General features: G+C 36.6%; 1 protein-coding gene across 1 annotated transcript; it reads right to left on the reverse strand.

The window, feature by feature from the left end:
- Positions 1-723: 723 nt before the first annotated feature.
- Positions 724-18,205, reverse strand: kcna10a (potassium voltage-gated channel, shaker-related subfamily, member 10a). Its single transcript, XM_007568894.2, has 2 exons — positions 17,922-18,205; positions 724-3,869 (listed from the first exon to the last, which is right to left on the reverse strand). The coding sequence occupies exon 2, from the start codon at positions 3,683-3,685 to the stop codon at positions 1,961-1,963; it is 1,725 nt and encodes a 574-aa protein (XP_007568956.1). The 5' UTR covers positions 3,686-3,869; positions 17,922-18,205; the 3' UTR covers positions 724-1,960.
- Between the last annotated feature and the right edge of the window lie 3,308 nt (positions 18,206-21,513).

Raw genomic sequence — 21,513 nt, forward strand, 5'->3', positions numbered from 1 at the left:
ATGGTTATTGTAATGTATCATTGTTTTTTGTTATGTTTCATCTATGAACCCGCCCGCCCCAGAAATTTCTTATGTAGAAATGATTCAATCAGCTAATATATTTATATTAACAAATAAATACTATTTTCTCATTAGTTAGCTATACTTCAAATGTCTTCAAATATCTTAAAGGTAACAAGGAATACCTTAGCTATGAAATATATATATTTTTGAATTTACAAACAAAAAATGCCAAAATGTTTCTTTTTAACAAGCAACCTGAAATGGAAAACAATGAAGATGAATGCTTTTAGGTATCATTGTTATGTATGGCAAATTCAGCAGTACACTAATATTATACATTTTAAGGCACTCCATTGTAATTCATAATGTGGAGTAAGTTAAACTATAGGTAGGTAGTTTTTTTTTTTATCTCAAAGTAAGTGAGAAATTGTTAGAAAAACAATATTTTTAAGTAAACAAACACAGCAGCACTAAAATGAAAACATTATTCACAAACAAAATTAAAGGAACTCTGTCAGCTTTTTTTTTTTTTAAGTATTATTTTAAAACTTTGGTTGTATTAGGTAAGACCTGGCCGTACTCCCAATCAAAATAAGTTTATCCTTAGCAACATTTTAGGGTTGGCTGCGCAAGTAATGTTTCCGAACCAAAATAATACACCAGAATTTGGACAGATATCCGATAAGATCTTGGTATCTTTGGTCACTTTATAGAAGCGTGGGTTTTGCAGAAAATTTTTATTAAAAGGCTGTTCATTTGTAATGGTTTTTCAAAGGTTTTTTTTTTTTTGGGTGGGATTGGAAACAGTAATTCTTCAACTCTTGCTACACTTTCACAAACAAATATGGACTTGGGCTTTGATTCAATCCCTTCCATTACATAGTACCTATGTTTTAAGCTCACTGTCCTCCTGGATGATGAACCTCCAAGACTTATGTGGCCATAACAGATTTTTATCAAGAATTGCCTGTACTTAGCTCCATCCATTATTCAATAATCCCTTACCACCTTTCCTGATACTGCAAAGAAAAGCATGTCTAAAGCATGATGCTGCCAACACTGCAAATGAAATATAGTGGTGTAGTTTTTGCATGTGGGTCAAAAAGTTACATTTTATTCTAACCTGGTCAAAACAACGTATTGTTTGATGTGTTCCCAATATGGCTTTGGGCATTTAATTAATGCTCTCCTTGTATGGTCTGTTGGTTGAGCTGGATGAATGTGGTGGGTTTAAAGTCTTGCCATACTCCCTCTTCACAATTCTGCATTAGTTTGTTTTAGTCCACCTTATAGGGTTCTACTAAAATATACTGAGGCCTGTAGTTGTAACACTACCAAATTTGAGTGACTTTGTAAAAGTTCAACGAATATGAATACTTTTGTAGAGCATTATATACATTTAATTTGTGGTCATAGTTATGATCTTCACCTTTAGCTACATTTGACATTAAATGTCTGAAATTTGTGTTGTAAATAAAGATATGCGCTTAAATGTTTTTTAACCAAAAAAAGCTAAGATTATGAGAACAAATGGCAAAGTTTATGAAAAAAAACAATGTTAACAATGAAACTGTTTAACACTTAATTTGCATCTTGAGTGATAGCAATGAAAGATTTTCATATTGAAAGCTACAACAAACAATGAAGTTAACGTACAATAGTGAAGAATGACAAAAATTCCTAAACAATAACAGTGAATTTTCAGATAAATCCACAAAGTGCCATTTTCATACAAAAATAAATAAATACATAAATACAAGAGGTAAGTCTGGTACACCCTGTTTGTTGCTATAAAACTTTATTTTTTTTTCACCAAAAGAATAACTGTTTATTCAATCTTAAGTTCATTCTTTGCATTCATTCTCACTAAAATTTAATTCCTTTTATATTCCCTACTATTTTTGCTGCTTGATGGATAAGTTATTTCTTAGTCAGCAGTTTTTCTCCTTTTCCTCTGTCAGATACCATTGACCTTATTAACTGAAGGATTGCTACCCTGTTTGGTACTTTCTTCCGCCTTTATGGCTTGCTCGAGAGCCTCTGTCATGGGAACCTTGTCCTCTGCTTCTGTCTCTCTGTGGTAGAAGTAATTGAAGTTGGAGACAATGACGGGAACAGGCAAAGCAATTGTCAATACACCAGCAATTGCACACAGTGTGCCCACCACTTTCCCCCCAAGTGTGATAGGACACATGTCTCCATAACCTACAGTTGTCATGGTCACCACAGCCCACCAGAACCCGTCAGGAATGCTGACAAACTGTGTGTCAGGGTCATCTACTTCAGCAAAGTAGATGGCACTGGAGAAAAGAATAACTCCAATGAAAAGAAAGAAGATGAGCAAACCAAGCTCCCGCATGCTTGCTTTTAGAGTCTGTCCCAGGATCTGCAGTCCCTTTGAGTGACGTGACAGCTTGAAAATACGGAAGACTCTGACCAAGCGGATGATACGCAAAATGGCCAAGGACATGTTCTGTCCTGAGCTCTCCTGAGGGGTTGTGGCCAGTTCTGTGATCAAAGTTACAAAATAGGGGATAATGGATACAATGTCGATCATGTTCATGAGGTTGTGGAAAAACTCACTTTTGCTTGGGCACACCACAAACCGAACGATCAACTCAAAGGCAAACCAAGCTATGCAGGCAGTTTCAATAAAAAAGAAAGGATCTGATAATGTTTTGAGCTTTGTACCAGCTAAAGAGCCAGAGTGGGATACTTTGGACTGGTTGACATGTTGAACCACTCTTGGAGCAAAGAGTTCAGTGTCATCTCTGAACTCCGGCAGTGTCTCCATGCAGAATATGATGATAGATATGACAATGACCAAGACAGAAACTAGTGCTACACCCCGTGCCGCATTGGAGCTCTCTGGGTATTCAAACAGGAGCCAAAATTGCCTATAGATTTCATTTTTAGGGAGAGGTATGTCAACATCTTTTATGAATCCTTCATCTTCTCTGAACTGTTCCATAGCTTCTTGTCCGAGCTCATAGAATACAATTTCATCAGCAAACACATCAAGGGGAACATTAGCTGGTCTTCTAATTTTGCCACCAGACTGATAGTAATACAAGATCCCATCAAAACTTGGTCGATTCCGATCGAAGAAGTATTCGTTCCTCATTGGATCAAAGTACTCCATCCTCTTAAAGGGGTCTCCAAGAAGTGTCTCAGGAAACTGGTCCAGTGCTTTGAGCTGTGTCTCAAAGCGAAGACCAGCTATGTTGATGATGACTTTCTGGTCTCCATCATCCAACCCTCTTTTATCTGCAAACAGATCCTCACAGCACTCCTTCGTGAGCCGACTGAAGATCGTTTCACTTTCCTTCATGCCTTCGCTGTTTAACAGCAGCTTCCAGTTGGAGATAATACTGGCACAACTACTGCGACCCTTTCTGCTTGGTGATGGCATCACTGGTGAGTGAGGTACTTCCAGTGTTTGCGTTGGTGGAATGGGTGAAGATGAGGTGGATTCCCAAATGTAGGAGGACATCGGGTTGTAATGTGAAGGGGTGGAGGAGAGTTGATGGGGTCGCAGACGGTTATTGATGTCAGAGCTGTTTTGCTCTGGAGGAACCTCCACTGTGAGAGCTGTTGTCTCATCAGCATAGGTGTCAATCTCATCCTCAAGGGCGCCACTAATGTCCTCCAGGCTCTCAAAGTCAACCAGGGCCACCTCCATGGCTTGGGTTCAGCCAGTGCAATGCCTTAAAACTACCAGGATAAGAGAATCTCACACTCTGAGTAACAGAGGGATAGCTCAGTTGTCGAAATATGTAGCAGCATCAGCGCACCAGAGCTGAGTCTTTAGGAAGACCCATAGGACAAACAGGAAGCCATTGCTGTTCTTAGCTTTCCTTCAACACCTATAAAAGAAAAGACAGAGTAAAGAGAATTTGTCAGTTTTGACCAGTGGTCAGATACACTTTATACATTACCTTTCTTAAAGTAAGAATATTACCATGTCTAAAAATGCATTATTTTATCTTTGATTGTTTCTTCTTTTTGGAAATGGCATAATAGAAGAAGCAGTTGCAAAGGCATAACTTTAACACGTTTCTACAGCCTTTTGAAGTTGCAATTATTGACCTTAGGGATGGATGTTGCAGTTATTAGCACTGTTGTCATGTGCTCTTTTTAAGTACTCCGGTTTCCTCCTAAAGTCCATAAACCTGCACATTATGTTAATCAGTCTCTCAAAATTGTCTTGAGAGAGTGTGTGAATGTATGAATGATTGCTTTTCCTGTGTGTGTTGGCCTGAAAAAGATTGGTGACTTGTCCAAGTCGTACCCTGCCTCATGTTAAATGACTACTGTAGACAGGCACCAGAGCCTCTGTGAAACTGCAAGGCTAAGGGGATAAAGACAATGGATGAAAAATAATTTTGATAAATTTTAAGAGATGTTTTAAAAATTTTCTTGCCACACCAGTGTTTATTTGAAGTTTTCATCAGGTCAAACATTTTATATCTTGTAATGTAAAAATCAGTAGATAATCAGACAAATATTTGCTAATTACTTTTCATATTGTATATAAGGTTGCAGTAGTGTACACCTGTGCACCTGAAAGGGAACATAAGTGTACCCTTTGCAGTGCCCTCACTACAACCTACACAAGGACAGGGTAGTGCAAGGTAACCATGGCTTTGCATAAATTAATGCATAATTAATTGGGGTAAAGTAATAGCATGGGTCTCCCTTCTTCCAGACAAGACATTTAAACTGCACAATGACATGTAATTTCCAGAGGCCATGATACTGGAAACCTTTGTCATTTGTGATTACACTTAACTACCCTTGATTGTGTACCATTTAACTGGTCTAAAAAAGGCATAAAATAGAAATACTGAATGCAACACAGTTACATTCAGTTGATTGTGTAATAAAATGGCACCATGTCCCTGGAAATACATAATACTGCTCCTTTAAGTGACTAAATATGTGACTGAAATGTCTGCAGATGTTTAATTAAAGTCTTCAAGGATGAATCAACACCTAAAACCAGCAATGCTGATTCCAGGCCTGGTCTGCAAGAAATAGACAAAAAGCAAGTGAATGAGGAGAATGACATGGAAATTGTTGGGAAGATAAATGTGGGTGGAAGGACTGGGTGGGAAGAGAACTGTGCTGCAAAAAAGGGAAAGTGACAATGAGACAAAATGGGAGCTGTGATGTGGGTGGATGGATAGACGGGATGATGAGAAAGAACCTCTGGCAAGGAAAGAGGAATTACTTATCACGAGGAAGGAAATATATAATTAATATCGCATGAAGGAAGCACAAAGATTACTATCACAGAATATAAATCAACCAGTCTCTTGTAAACACAAATACTTTATTTTAATATTCCAGTATATTCATGATTAACAAACATGTTTGCTCAGTTCTAGAAAATCAAATAGCATTTCATCTTTGAAAATGTATTTGTGTCGCCTGCCTTTTCAATTCTGCTGGAAAAGATTCAAGGGAAAATCAAACCCTTGGATTCAGATCCAGTTACATACGATCCTATTTATTTCAAAACCATGCAAATAAACTAAACCCAATGCCAAACGATCTAGTTTAAAATCCAATTTCAGTCAAATCCAACTCAATAATATTCTGGTACTCTATTCCAATTATGTCATGAATTCAGCAAGTAATATTAGAATTAAACAAAAATGGTGTGAATTTAACATCTGTCTATATATAAAACAGTGTTCTCACAATGACTATATAGTCCTATTATTAAATAGTTAAATATTATATTGACGCCAAGCTCTGCAGGACTCAAAACACTGTACTGAAACAAAGTAAATAAAACTTTTGAAAAAGATTTGGACAATTAAAAAGCAAAATACAATATAAAATAGGAATGCATAAACAATGTTTGACATTTATCCTAGAATAAACTTCATATATTTTACACATATAAACCCAGTACAAGCTGACCTCTCTGAGGCCTCTTAAACCAGCAAGACCTCTGCAAAATATCCTTTTTTGAGCTTCCATTTCGCGGAACGAACCTGATAATAAATCTTTTAAACAGGTTGTAAATCAGAGAAGTGCATAAGCGGCACAGATTTTACCTTCTTTTAAACAGATGCTCTCCAGATCTGGTCTTTACGATATGGCAGGAAATTTCTACAGCTTGAGAAAGATACAAGAATTTTCTGTGAGCTCTACTCCTCCTGCAACTTCCTGCTGCTCTTCTGCTTTAAGCGAGAATGCTTTATCTTTCATGGACTACACTGGGTAACCTTATGCTGAAGAAGAAACTGGAGCTGTGGCAAAGGCCAAGCAAACCTACACACAGGCACGGACGCACACACACGCACACCGATACACACACAAACCCGCACTATTTCTGTGCCATGTGTCTATGTATGTTGACGTGCGTCCACACACGTCAACATGCATACACACAGGAACAGATGTATACCAATGGACGTCTTTCTTAGATTTTAAATGGCTGGCAGTGGTGTTTGCCTTATGAAGTGTGAGTGGTATCTTGTTTGGACGGATTGCCTGTTCATGCGTGTCATATGCTGTCTATCAGTGATCTAAGTGATGTGCTCAAGACCTTCTAGACTGGAACGATCCTCAGATTTCTCCATGCTTGACTCACTTACCTTACACACACACATGCCCCTGTCGTATCAATATCTGACTTATTTACAGTATCACAATGAATATTTAATATCTAACTTCACAATTCACTTGTTCAATACCGGAGGGTAAACAGAATGATGGAGCTCTCTTTACACAGCCTTTCACTTTCAACAGGTCCTTTATTACCACTATCTTTGAGCCTTTTAACTGCCCACTGTGTCTAAGCTGCGTACCTTTAGAGCATAAATCTTTAATGACCATGAGTCTAGTTTACTGTTTAAAATGTTCTAACATTAAATCAGAGAAACTTGATATCTGAGCTCTTGAAGGGGCCTCTGGATATGTTTTGGCAGCTTAACGTGAAGGATTTGGTATTATAATTCAATCCATTATGATCTTCTGAACATATCTCTGTTCTCTCATCGTAGAAATTATTTGGACCAAATGGTATGTATGGAAGATGTCAGTCTAAATTTAAAGGGATGATGTGTACACTAAGGCTCTTCAAGTTATCACTATTTTTTTTATATACATTTTTAACTTAAAAAAGAAATATAATTTTTCTAAAAGAATAGGTAATGTTCCAAAACCTTCAACATCTTTCTGTAAAGATTCTGTAAAGAATGACAAAAATCCCAAACTACTTTGTATAAATAATTAAGTTTTTTTTTTAAAGTAAGCTCATATTCAAAATGTCATTGCACCGTCCAAAAACTGTTAAATATTTATCAATTAAATTACTCATGTTTACATCGATTCTACATTAAGATATTTAATTTGAATCCTGAAAGCTCAAAAAGTGGAAGAATTGTTGAAAACATTGTGTTGTGTGCTAATATTTATTTGTACTGTAAAACGCATAAAGTTCCTAGTACAAAGAATAGACACTCAAAAATCTCACACTTCAGAAAAGTTTTTCTATGAGAATTTCATCAACAACATGAGTTATAAAATCTCTTATGACATCTGATTCACTAAAACAACCTCATGCCCTTTACCCCTTTCTTCCCTCCCAGTGCTGGACAAGGATTAAAAAAAAACTCCATATTGATAACAATATAGCAATCTAGATAAAAAAAGTAAATAAAAATAAAAAATAAACAAAGAAAAAAATATGGTGATGCATGCTGAGCCGAGCTGTGCACTTCAGTAAGCTATCCCCTGTGAATTTATTACATGTGGGTAAACACGAGCAGATGTTCTGGCAAATCTAGCTTAAGCCAATCCCTTGCTGGCTGGTTTGCTTAGAAATGAATATATTTGGTACTTAACAATGTCAAAAGGTATGCAGTTGAAACTGGATATTTACACGCGCTAAACAAAAAGTCACAAAAATATTTTTTCTCACTTTGTGAAGTAAGTAGTGGCTTTTTCTTCACTGAAAGGCCTTTCTGCCCATGTAGATACAGGACTTGTTTCACTGTGGATAATTAAACTCTCTTACCAGCTTCAGCCAACAATAAAAAATAAATGTTCTCATTACACAAATTTTGTAAATTCTAATTGACCTAAACCAAGAAAAAAATTGTCAGATTTAGCTTGAGCCAGCAAGAAAAAAATGTGTACATGTCTTTTTATCCAATGCATGTAAATATCTGGTTTCATCTTAATTTAGGGGGTGCAAAAGTGTTAATCTCACTCACCTCTGGACAACAACTAAGAAAAATAAAGAACACAACAAACCTCTGTATGTCATATTTCCAGTTTCTGTGCATAAAGTTAAAAATAAATAAGTAGGAAATATAGCTTAGTAATCCTGATTATTTTTCTAATACACATGGTATGCTCTATTTAACTCATTTGAATCACTTCTGATACAGCATTGCACGATTTTTAGGTTACAAAATAGGGTTAGACAGAAACAAATACGTACAATTTACATCAAGGTGGACAAAAGCCATTAAAAAATTATAGGGCAAAATGCAGACTTTTCATGTATGCACACGCTCACACTAAAGGGCGAGTTTAGTGTTTTTCTGGTGTTTCCTTATTTCTCTTACTGTGCTAAGCAGATACTCCAGAAACCTGAATGTGTTCTTAATTTAAAGTAAAAACATTAAGAGATGTCTATCCATAACATCCATTAGTGGATGTTATGATTTTGAGTTGGCTAATTCCAGTCAATTGCTACAAAACTCTACCAACATCTGAACATCTTCCATTGCAATGCATTTCTTTAAAGAGTCAGTGTTTCATGCTGTAAATGCACAATTTCAACCCGGCTTAATTATCAAGAGGGTTCCCATAAGATTTGTCATTAAAACTTTCTGTCAGAGGAATCAGGGATCCTCTATGTTGTTTATGGACAGAGCAAGTACATTTTTCACTCCTGCATTTTTTTTAATTGTTGCAGTTTTCCAAAAAACTTCCAAAAACCACTGCAATCTTCTTCTCTCTGCAAGCTATAATCCAATTATTTGCATTAATTCTTAAATTTGCTGTGTGTTGTGAGCTCAAACTACAGACATTTAATTTGGCTTTCAAACACCCAATAATCACAAATCTGTTTCATGTGTCTCTGTGCCAGTCCTGTGATAGACTGGTACCCTGGATGTACAGTGTCTCCTACCCAGTGGTTGTTGGGACACTAATGCAATGATGTGTGTGGGGCAGGGGGAGTCCCAAGTTGTAGGAGTGCTTTGGTTGGTTGGGCTGGTATTTCTGGATCAGAATTGTGACCCTATTAAGCAGATTAATGCAGGATAGGCAGCTCAGTGCTATAAGCCGAGGAATCTCTTCCACTGGATCATCACAGATACCATTGAGCTGGTGAGCCAGGCAGTTCTGTACTCAGGGAAGAAGGAGATGAAAAGTAAATAAGCACTGATAGTATAACATGTTGTATTTTATGATTTCAAATGAAAAACTTTGCTTCCATTTTCTATTTTCTACTTGCATTTAGGATATGGGTTTTTACAATTCTCTCCTGCCAGTTAAGAGTGGCAAAGCTACTACATTTTTTGTCCAATTGAGTGAAAGCAAAACATGACATTTTATACATTGATCACCTGCAGCAATGGGACCAGGCTCATATTTTTCTCTAAAGCTGAAGAGAAAAATTAGAAATTGAACAAACAACATTAGGTCCTGAGACGTGTCATGCTAGAATATTAGCAAATGATCCCTTAAACACTGTTTAATTGGATGATGTGATCTGACTTTCCTCTAATGGCTTCAAACCAAATTAGATTGGAATATGGGAAATCTGGGGTCAAATGTTAGTTTGTGTAGTGCCAGATGATGGGCAGCAAGTATCAAAATCAAATTAATGTAAATGCAACGTTCACTGCAATGACAGTGGATAAAGTGTTAACACTTCATGTAAAAACACAGCAACAGGTGATCTAGCCAATAGCAAAGCATTGCACAAATAAGTATCTGTTGTTGGAGATGTATGAATAAATCAGCTGATTGATGGAATTGGCACATTTCTGATCAGAAACTCAGAAATCTGATCTGTTTTCAATGACTGAATACACTGTAACTTAGCACTTTTGGACTCTTCTACAGGTTTAGACGGCTTTAACTATATAGAGAAAGCATATTTTTTCTGTAGTAAATACAGTTTAACATGTTTTTTTCTATTTATTTATTTGACCTTTATTTATTCAAACTCATTGAGATCCAAAATCTCATTTACGGAGACTCCAGTGTTATATATATTTTTTTCTCTGTTGTAAAATATCAACACTAGTAAAAAACCTGTTTTAAAGCAGCTTCTATTCCCCATGCATGACTGAAATGTAAATAAGTAAATTAACAAATAAATAAAATAAATAAATAAAATAAATAAAATAAATAAATAATAACAGCAGGAAGTCTGACAGAACTTAAAATAGCATTTACTAAATCTTCATTAGCAACTTTTACCAGGGCCAAAAGTTGCCACGGCTTTCGCAAGTGACGCTAGATAAGATACTAGTACTCTTACTCTACCCAGGCGGGTTACTAACAGCTTTGCCTTCAAAAGTTTTATAATTTTCCTCCTTCCTATACATTCACAAAACTAAGCTAGATTCAGATTGATCAGTTATCCAAACATACGTGTTTACCACTGTGGGTAGAGAAGGAAGACACTTATTAAACATAAATGATAGCATTTGGCAGGTTTCCCTCCCTGTCAAACAGATTCCCCTTATCTTAGCTGTGTGTTTGGGAATTCTCTTTATGATCAAACTTTGACTGATCTCTGATCCTTATTTACAATAATTGTAGGGGACAGTAAAAACTTTAGGAATCCATTTAGCAGATTCAATAGCTTACGACACACTAGTTTAGATGCTTGATGCAAGCTGAATCAAAGAAGACTTAACTGTTAGAAGACATCTGAAAATTATGTTCCTCTCACTGTGGCTTTCCACTCCATATGTCTTTCGAGAACAGCTTGGTTTGTTGACGTGTCACCCCTGCAAGGCATTTTTAAGCTGTAAGCTGCTGATGTTGACATGGGTGTGTCTACAGGCCGCAGGCCAAGTCTCAGTGCAGAGCAGCTGGGACCAAAATCCTCCCTTGGCTTTCTGACAAGGCATGTACACACACACACACACACACACACACACACACACACACACACACACACACACACACACACACACACACACACACATACATTTGAACAAAACAACATCACAATAGTAAATCTCCTCCTGATAAATAAAAAGCTTCCTGTAGACAGTTAAAATAGGAAACTAGTGGATGAACTAATGTATCACTGGAGGCAATTATAAATCATTAGCAATGGGACGGGTGCAGTCAAACATCTTCAAAAATTAAAAGCATATTACTGTTTTGATGCAAAATTAAATTAAGTCCGATTAAAATCTTTTGGTTTAACATTTGGATGTATGTGTATATAATATAATTTTAAACAATACTGTAAAACTCAAGTAACACAAAGAAACACTAAAAACTGATGGAAAAAAAACCCTTTTAAAATCTTTACATGAAATGTAGTACAAAAAAAACACTATTCATTTCAACACTAAATTACGACTCATGCTTTTATTCATACTTTAAAATAGATAAAATATCTTGGATACACAGCATATTAGGCATGCATGCTTAAAACATTCTTACCAAGCAAGTTGAAGGATGCTTGTCCTGTTTAAGCCTCATATATTTAGCATAAATGCTGCTGTTGATATGTGAGTAAACAACATGGTGAGGTCAAAAAGATGTGTGAGACACTCAGAAAGAAAGCTGTGGCAGCTTATGAAGCTGGAATAAAAGGTTTAAATAGGTGTCTAAAGAATTTTAAATAAGTCATTCCATGTAAAACAACTGCTAACATGCCTAGCAGGCTAGTTTACACTGACATCAGACCACAAGATGCTAAAATTAATTTTGAAAAACCATAAAATGTTATCACAAACAGCTGTAGCAAATATTTGTAACTACTGGTATAAGTGCTTGTCTGCATATGCAGAAAGAGTCAACAAATGTTTATCTTTCATTGGAAGTGTGCAAGGAGGAGCATTTGTTCAAAAATATCTGAAGCAAGTCTTGAGATTATTCTCTTTAGAGAATAATCTACTTCTGACACAGGAGTGTAAAATTGACTTACATGGACACCAGACCCAAAGAAATATTTAACAAACTAAATACAGCAGAAGTAGAAAATAACCTAACACCATTTTGGCCGAAGTGTCATGACTAGGCATGTAAAAGCAGATAATGATTTTAGTAATTGAGATTTGTGTGTGTTGGGGATATCCCAAATCTTAAACATAGATTTGTGATTCAACATAGGAAAATCGTGATTAATACTGATATCACATTATTCAGAAATAATAGCAAAATTAAGTTTTACGAAGACATTTAATTCTTACAACAAAAAACAAACTACAAATGTTTTTACTCCTTCAACATCAAATAGTTAATATTGAGGAATAATACTTTTCCAACTGCACCAGTAATATGTGTCTCAGGTTGTTTGCATAGAGAGAAAATGTCGTTTCCTATTTGGGTAAAAACACAAATCAGCAATAACATCTCCAACTGTTTTGTCAAGGCATTTTCCACTGCGGGCACTGAAAGATGCACCAGGCTGTTTCTATCTGTTAACACAGCCTATGGAACATGTCCACACATCCACCCAACCACAGGCCAGCCATTATGAAAACATTCCTCCAGCTGCAACTCTGTATCTATGACAGACAAGACACTAAAACGACAAGACAGACAAGAGTACTAAAGAGCACTTTAGTACTTTTAGAATTAAACGTTTCTTATTTAATGCAAAAAAAAAAAAAAATCTCAAAATGAGCATGGTGATATTATTCTCACACACATTTGTGACCCTCTATGGTCTTCTATGCCTCTTGTATAATCTCAAACATTGCTCCTTTTTCCCCTCGTATAATGTATTTACCAATATACCCTTGAATTTGCTGTGATCTAACAATGCTCATTTACTCCTATTTGTTGATAAGCACAACCACAGGATTATACAGCAGCATTTAATGTTACTTAAAAGCAATGAAGTGTATGCTCTCATCTGTTCTATCGTGCACCCAGGTCACCCTCCCTCACCCTCTGGCATCAGTCTGGCACAGATGGGATTAAGGGTCTCTCATTTCCACAAATATTAAATTATTTTTCAGAAGTCTTTTTAGTGCCAGAACCAGACGGGGAAAATATGGACATCTGGTCTGACTCTATGACATATCACTAATCTCAGGTGGTGCACAAGCTAGCAACAGGCATGCTCACATACATGCACATAAACTGATGCAAAACTGCACATGCACACAGGGTGAAGTCACATCTGCTCCTAAAATTACCATATGACACATACTGTACTACTTTATTTAAGCCCTAAAGACTTACATGCATGGGAAGTCACAGTCTGTGCAAGATCTTTAATAAGTATGTAGTTAATTAGGCAACAGCTAAATATATCTTTTAGCAGCTTGGTCATCACAAGGTCACAGGTTCATCTGTTTACTGTAGGTCATTTTAGAATTTTGCTGTCTCCATAATAAACCACTTGTCAACACTAGGATTACCCGCAGTGTAATCCGAAATGCGGTAGGTGCCACATTTTTTTAAGAAAAGGTTTTCTTTTTGTTTGTTTTTCCACACAGTCATAAATAAATACAGCCAAGAGATGTTGAACTGAGAAATCTGGGGGAATTCTCTTTCTTATTGGGCTTCACAGGGAACTAATGCCAGTTTACAGAACATTGCTTGTTGGGGAGTATGCAACAGGCTGAAAGCTCCAGTACCTGGTCGGGGACTAAAGCCAGGAAAGACTAACTACACGCGTCCATCTTTTCGAAAAATGTTTGTAACTTGGAAAACAAGGTTGATTATTTAACATTTCTATTGCACATGCAGCAAGAGGCAGTTTGTTTATGTTTTGTCTGAAACTTGGCCAATATCCCTGACTTGATAATCCAGCTGGATGTGTGAACAGACAGCAATTAGACAGCTCCATTACATAACCTGAGCGTCCTGGCTTGGAAACTCCTCTCTGAGCACAATAACAAAATGGTGAAAGACGTGGTGAGGATATACTGAAAACTCAGTTCCTGGAACATACATAATAGCTATAGAGACAGTGGAGCAGACATGTTCACAAGTTTGCTTTTTCCCCGCGCCAAGTCAAATCTAAAGTCTCAAATGACAGAAATAAACATTTTCTCAACAAAAATCTACTCAGTCTATAACAATGCATTACAGTAGGCTGTGAATTCAGTTTCATCCTTAGACCTCATCTGAAACAGAAACATCTTAAAGATCAAAAGTCATGGCCTTAACTCAACCCCTTTAGCCCCAGACATGTTAATCAGGTGAATGGCACAAATTTTAATCCACAATCTCAGAGCATCCTCTGTAGCCACACATGGACTGTGATCTTGATAGAGCGACTTCTATGATGTGCAAGGACAAAATCATCCATGATGGGGATGAATTGAAAAATCTAAATTCTGAAAAGGGTTCAAGAGGGAATGTCAAATTCTTTATTTGTTTAAACAAATACAGAGTCCTTCTAGTCTGAAAAGGTTGAAGTCGATTATTCTTAGTTAGGATGATAACTTAAAAGTGAGAAATGAAATATGAAAGGTAAATTGAGCTGCTTATTCTGGGTCAAACCAAAGGCATTTATTACACAGTCAAGTTTGAGATGCATCCGTGAGGCCATAATGATGATAAAGCTAACCTGAGCAGATTATGAGCAAAATTAGCTGATCCCTGGCTAATAAAGCAACATTGCCTCATCCTTCCACAGAAAAATATGCATCACTGAATCCTGGTATGTAGTAAAAACTGCTTATAATACTATAAGTCAAGTCCTGAGTGTTTAAAGTTGCACTTAACCATTAATTCTATTTCACATATTAAACAAAACCATGAACACAAATTAAGTCTTTAGCAGAGGAAACAAGTAGGACATCCTCCCCAAAATATCTAGTGTTACCCCCTTTGGTTGAAATAACTTGAGTAAAATGTTTGTTGAAGCCATCTAGCAGTAAAAAAAAAAAAAAAAAAAAAAGTCTGAGGAAAGCTTCCCTCAGCCTTCCCTTTCATTATCAAATCTCACTATGCAACATCTCAAATGGTAAAGTTCTGGGATTTCATGTTATAGGCCTCAATTCAACTTTAGATTTGATTATCAGAGACTGATCAATCCAGTAGTGTTTTAGAATAGCTACCCTCTGTTGGTGCATTTTATAATGTTGAGTTAGTCAGGTCCTGCGGTAGCAAAGCCTTCCCAAACCACATTTCCTACTTTATGCTTCATAGGTAGGTGTTGCTTTTTCTTTAAAGCTATAATTGCTTTATGCCAAATAGACACATTTTATTTGAATTCAAAGAGCCTTAACCCACAAGTCTTGGTTATTTTCTATGTTGTATCTGGCAAACTTCAGCCTGGCTTTTTTTTTTGTTTGTTTGTTTTCCTAAGAAAACCAAGATTTTGTCCTTTACATTTCCCATTAAAGTTGTTTAGTCTCTTTATGATTGTACAGTCATGCACTTTTAAATCAACAGCAGTAAGAACCTGATGTAGGTCCTCCAATGACATTTTCAGGGTTTTGGAGACTTCTTTTAGCATCTTTCATTTTGATCTGAGGGTTTGATCCTCAGGACCAGAAATAAGGAAGACTGCAAACATCAGCTACTCTATTAGTGTTAAGATGGTTTCCACTGTGAATATGTATAAAAATTAAGGTATATTCAGTCTTTGGATTATTAACATATGCATTCTTAGAGAGGATCTCAAGTATTTGTGGATTTTGGCTATTTGTGGGGAGCTGTGGTTCTTAAACCCAGGGATTAATCAAAACAGTTAGGATATTAAGTTAGTCAAATAAACCTCATAAACCTCAGAAAAAATATAATTGAGACAGACCTTGAACTCAGAAGAGCTTGACACTTTCCATTCCAGACCTTTAGAACCAAGACAGAATATACAGATTTTACTAGAGACAGCTAAATGCTCTCTTCGTAGATTAAGGGATTAAGCAGCATTTCTCTTATTGAGTAAATCAGCGCATGTCAAGTAATCTAATCCTTGCAGATTCCAGTCAGGAATTTTACTTGAAAACGGTCATGTGACAGTTTAAATTAATAACACGTGTAGGTTAAATGCAGTCCTGCCTCTGGCATGAAAGTCATTTTATATGTCTTGAAATCTAAAGATGGCAATACTTATTGTCTCTCATATGTCAATTTATGTTGACATATGAGACATAATGTTACTATCTAGCAATTAAACTTAGAAATCACTGTTAGATGGAAGAGACAGAAGTTATTTTTAGGTAGATTCTTTTTCCTTCTCATTTTTCATTTTCATTTTCCTGTAGTATTGGTAAGGATAACCTCAGTTACAGTTTTTCAAGACTGGTCAGGAAGGATTAGCAACAACACATGCAAAAAAAAAAAAAGTATTTGACTTTGCTAAAACTGCATAACACCATCTTAAGAGCCTTCTTGACAAACAAAGCTCAAATTGAAAAAGCTTGATTTTATCTAGGAAGCTCTAGTAGTTAAGTACTTCCTCAACAAAGCACTTCATTTTCAGAAAATTCATTTCTTGTGATTCCTAGAGTTTCAAATAGTGATTGGGGTCTTCTATTCTTTTTGAAGGCCAAATACTCACTCCCAAGCAATTTTATTATGCGCCACTGATTGTAAATACAAACTGCAAATCAGTCAATTACATGGTAGCAACTCAATCCGTCTGCATCTAGACACGGTGCACTGCAAACCAAGCATCAGAGTGGGGAACTGAAGGGGATTTAGTGAGTGAGTCAGAGTTGTTAGTAACACAGACCTTTTTCATAACTGCAGTTGTACTGCAATGATCACCCAAAACCATCAACAAACTGGGGCTACACATTTATTAAATATTGTGATGTTGGTTTGATGATGTGGGGAACTTTTCTTGGTCAACTTTAATCTCCCTAATAATAGCGAGGTATAATTTCAATAAATGTGAAATTGACATTTCACAAATGTGAAAGCCGTATGAATGTGTGCACATTCACATATGTGAACTCTCTCATACACTGATGTGGAGATCATAGGCAAGTTGGGCTAAAGCGTCTCTACCCAGGGGGGCGTTCATATGTAGCTGAAGAAAGCTGGAATCAAATCCAGAAATTACAGAATGCAAAACAACTCTGTCCATTTCTGGACAACTCAAATTGTCTAATTAGTTTGGTGAATGGGATATAATCCGAGTTTACTTTGCTACACATGGTCTTTATCATCACAGACTCTCATCATGGATGTGCAGCTGATACATTTACTGCAACTGTGTGATGCTATCACATCAATATAGATCAAAATCTCTGAGGAATGTTGATGGCAACTTGTTAAAATTCACAAGCTACAAGAATTGAGGAAGCTAATTTGAGGACCTAAAGCTGTACTTAAAGGTCTACTTCATATTGCAGCTGTTGAGTGTACAGTATGTAAACATCTGAGCTGGTCCCTATAAAGATTTGAGCATTATATCACAATTCTCTATCCAAAAATACAAGCAACTGCTGTCATTTTTAAATATCACAAATAACTTTAGATGTAAAGTGTTTCTACACACAGCTTCTACATAGGCTATAGAGCTAATCAACAGTGTTAAAAAAAAAAATCACTAAATAAGAAAGACACGTGGAGCACTAGCAAACGACGCTCCCTGCTAACAAAAAAAAAAAAAAAAAAAAAAAAAAAAGTGGGTAAACGTGATATCTGTTCTGTGGTTCTGATTGGATGTTTTTTTTAATGTTTATTTGTTTATTTTTACTTATCAGAACTAATATTCCCAATATAACAAACCTGTAGAACATAGTTGGCACATAAAAATAAACATAGCTGCCTACCTTTTAAAAGAGAGGTGGTCCTGTGGACTTCAGGTATCGTTAGGAAAGTTTGCCCGAAGGCATAGTTAGTCTATGCGCGCCGGATCGCCAGACCAAAAGGCGCTTCCAGCCCTCCCCGCTACGACAGCTTGAGCTGGCGGGGTCACCGGCCAATCACTCACTGGGAGCAGATGTGAGCGATATAAGCACGTCATAATTACCCGGTGTTTAATTTGGCCAATTCCCTTACTTTGTAAAGTCCTTGTTTTTATTCGTCCACCAAATAAGGCTGTGCGGTTTTCATCAGGGAGAGAGCGCGAGACAGACAGAGAGAAGGAGAGAGAGAGAGAGAGAGAGAGAGAGAGAGAGAGAGAGAGAGAGAGAGTTGTGTCCGAACATCTGTCAGTCTGCTCACAACGCCACACTTGAACGGCTCAATATGGATTCGTTTTCTGCAATCTGTTGAAGACTATTGTATTTAATTTGAAGAGATGCACGTATGTATCCTGGGCAGTTTCTCAAATAACAGTCCTTTGCGCAGCTTCTGTAGACAACTCTTTACCGACTTAGTTATCGTAAATGTAATGCATAGCTTTCTAAGCTCTGTGAAATGCACAGTACTTAGAAAGCTATGGATTAAACATAAAATTTCCAAAGAGAGTGAAACTATAATTCATTATATTTGTCTGTTGAACAGCTGACCAGCAAACCATACTGCCCCTGCATTGTGAGTCTGCTTTTATGTAGCAGCACCAGCAGAGGGCACCCGTGTGACCATGTGTTCATTTAGGCTAGATTTAAAACAACGCAGGCTTTTCTGTTCATTTTCCCGTGGCTGTTCCACCAGCACATCATCTCAGATTCTGCTCTGTTGGTCTTTTTTTAAATATATATAAAGATGGTTAAAAAGAAACTTTCAATTACAGAACTAACTGTAATGACCATTAAACACCTTTGATTTTACATGCATTGCAGACATTGGCCGTTGGACCTGCAAGTGTCTACACCTGGAGAGGAAAAACAGCTGCTGATGTAGCTAACAGAGTAGTCAGACAGGGAATACTAAAAAGTAAAAGTATGAATAGGTTTCCATCTACAGGCAGATGGTGGCACTGCTGCCAAACATCCCTAATGTTGAAATTTGGATTGGGAGATTTTACTCAGGCCTAGATAATGTCATGGGGACAAAATGCATTTGACCCTTGTGATTTTTCAATATGTTCAGTAACTTAAATAAGGAAAACAGATTTTTTTTCTTCCTGATTGTACATAAACCTTAGCTTATCTTTATTTGTTTTTCACCATTATAAATACTTAATTCTAATGCATATGCAAATCTATTCGTAAGATAATACTAATACTTAACACTCGCATCTCAAAGAAGAGGAATTGTTTACAAACAGCCCCACAATCCTGAATTCATCCAGATATTCTTGAGGGTATCTTTTTTGTCCTGGAAGCTCTGGTTATATATCCCAGCAGGCCTTCTTTTCTTCTCCCACTCATTTCTCCCACTGATTTTTCTGTCTTGAGAGCTGTTCTACTGTAACACTATGTTATTTCCACATTTTCTTAACTGAGCGACACACTTAGAACAAGCGAGGATGTTCTAGTAAGGAGAAGAGATAACTTAGAAAAAGGAAGATTTTTCTTCATAGGTTTTTTGTTTTCTTAGTTTTTTTGTCAACCATAATAGCTCATGGGTTTTATAATTTGCAGAAAAATAAAGCATATCAAACAAGAACATTCAAGTCTCTTCCTTTTTAGTATTAGTTTACAGAAAAACACATGAGCCAAATAGCCAGTGAGTAATAATGCTTTCTAATCACTCACTCAGTCACATCCCTCTAGATCCAAGAGTAATGCAATATGAGACATTAAGGATAAAAATAAAAATTTGTAAGAGCTTATTTGTGTACATTTTTCCGAGCGGACTGTGAGCCATCTTTCTCTCTGTATTAACCTGGAAGTGAAACACACACCGAGATATCACATAATTCTAGCAATAAAGCAATTTTAAGCTTGTCAATCTAATGATCTAAAAACAGACAACATTAGCGAGGGAGGGAGAGAGGAACCAAAAACCAGAAGGGGGATTGCAGAGCATGGTTTTAGAGCTTATGAATTATTTATGTGAGTGGGATATTTTAAGGCCGTCACATTATGTCTGGGAGCGATGAGTTAGTGGGAAGTACAGAGAGAAGAAGATGAAGTGGATATCATAGCCTTTGTTTTTACTGTGGCTACTACGACTGTACTTTGCAAAGCCCTCAGTGACACGTGCGCACTCACCAGCCCTTGATTCCCAGGCCCTTATAAAAATGACAAAGGGCTTACAGAAGTACTGCAAACGGTGCATTTATTAACATATTTCTCCATGAAAGCTTGTGAATGGCTCTTTTGCAGCTTGACGTACAGTATGTACTGTTGTTACTGTTAATAGTTTCTGTACAAACGTATTTATTGGTTTCATGTGTACACAAGTTAGTGTTAGAGCCACTTATTTGTAAAGAAGCAGGTGACTATAAAACACAAAAGATTTTAATTGTCCGGCAGGTGGCAGAAATGAAGATGAAGAATTTTCAGCAAACTCCACAGCTGATTAATCTGCTGCTCATATTTTTGCTTTTTTGTCAAAAAATTTGAACGTAACCCATAGATGTGTGGTCACTTTTATGTTTTCTACAGAGTTTTATTTTATTTTTCAAGTTGTTTGTAAAAGAACAGGAGGTTCCCGAGAAGCGACTGTCCTAAGCAAGATATGTTTTTGTTTTATATTAATGGGAGTTTTGTTTTTAGCTTGAAACATGTTAATGTTTTCTCCAAGCCACTGTTTTATTCGACTTGTATGTGCTTTTGTTGCTGGCAGAACTAAAGATAAACTGAGTACATCAATGGAGAAAATACTAAGAGAGGAAAAAACAGAATCTGTCACTTGGTGAATAAGCCGCGATAACCTTATTCTTTTAATGCTACTGAAATTAAAGAATAATTAATTTATCCACATCGACAGTGGTAGATGCAAATCTTAGCAACATTATTATCATAAAGGTTCTTTTATCAAGTTCAGGAAGTGATTCTTCTGGAGAGTGTCATGATTGTTTAGGGCTGAGAGTATTTACACCCTCCTGAGTGTATCTTTTCATTTCTTAAATTACACTGCTCGTGACTGTAGTCATTTAAACCTTGTTGTAACAAACTACTAACTCCTTTCAAGAAAAAAAATATGTTAAGACTAAGGTTGTATGTCCTCCATTGACTCAGCAAATAACTGCAGCGAGGAACAAAAAGGAATCATGCTTCAGTGGAAAGAGGGGATTGATTAGAGATAAGAAAAAGAGTGTCATCTTATTCCAAGACAAACAAGAATACAAATGTGAGGACATTAACTGAACAACATTCTCCCTCTGAGAATAATGTGGCATAAAGGAAAGTTCAGATTTACAGGCCTTTAAATGCATAAGGTGGTAAATCAGTTCTCACTGTATCGGGGAAGTGCTCCCCGGCATTCATTTAGCTTATTGCATATGGGCTCAAATTACATACAGACACAAGTGCACTTGTGCTGATCAAGATGATTGAATGGAAGAAACTGGATAGGAAAATGTATTAG

The sequence above is a fragment of the Poecilia formosa genome, unplaced genomic scaffold, assembly GCF_000485575.1.
Source record: "Poecilia formosa unplaced genomic scaffold, Poecilia_formosa-5.1.2 Scaffold232, whole genome shotgun sequence".
Classification (NCBI taxonomy): Eukaryota; Metazoa; Chordata; class Actinopteri; order Cyprinodontiformes; family Poeciliidae; genus Poecilia; species Poecilia formosa.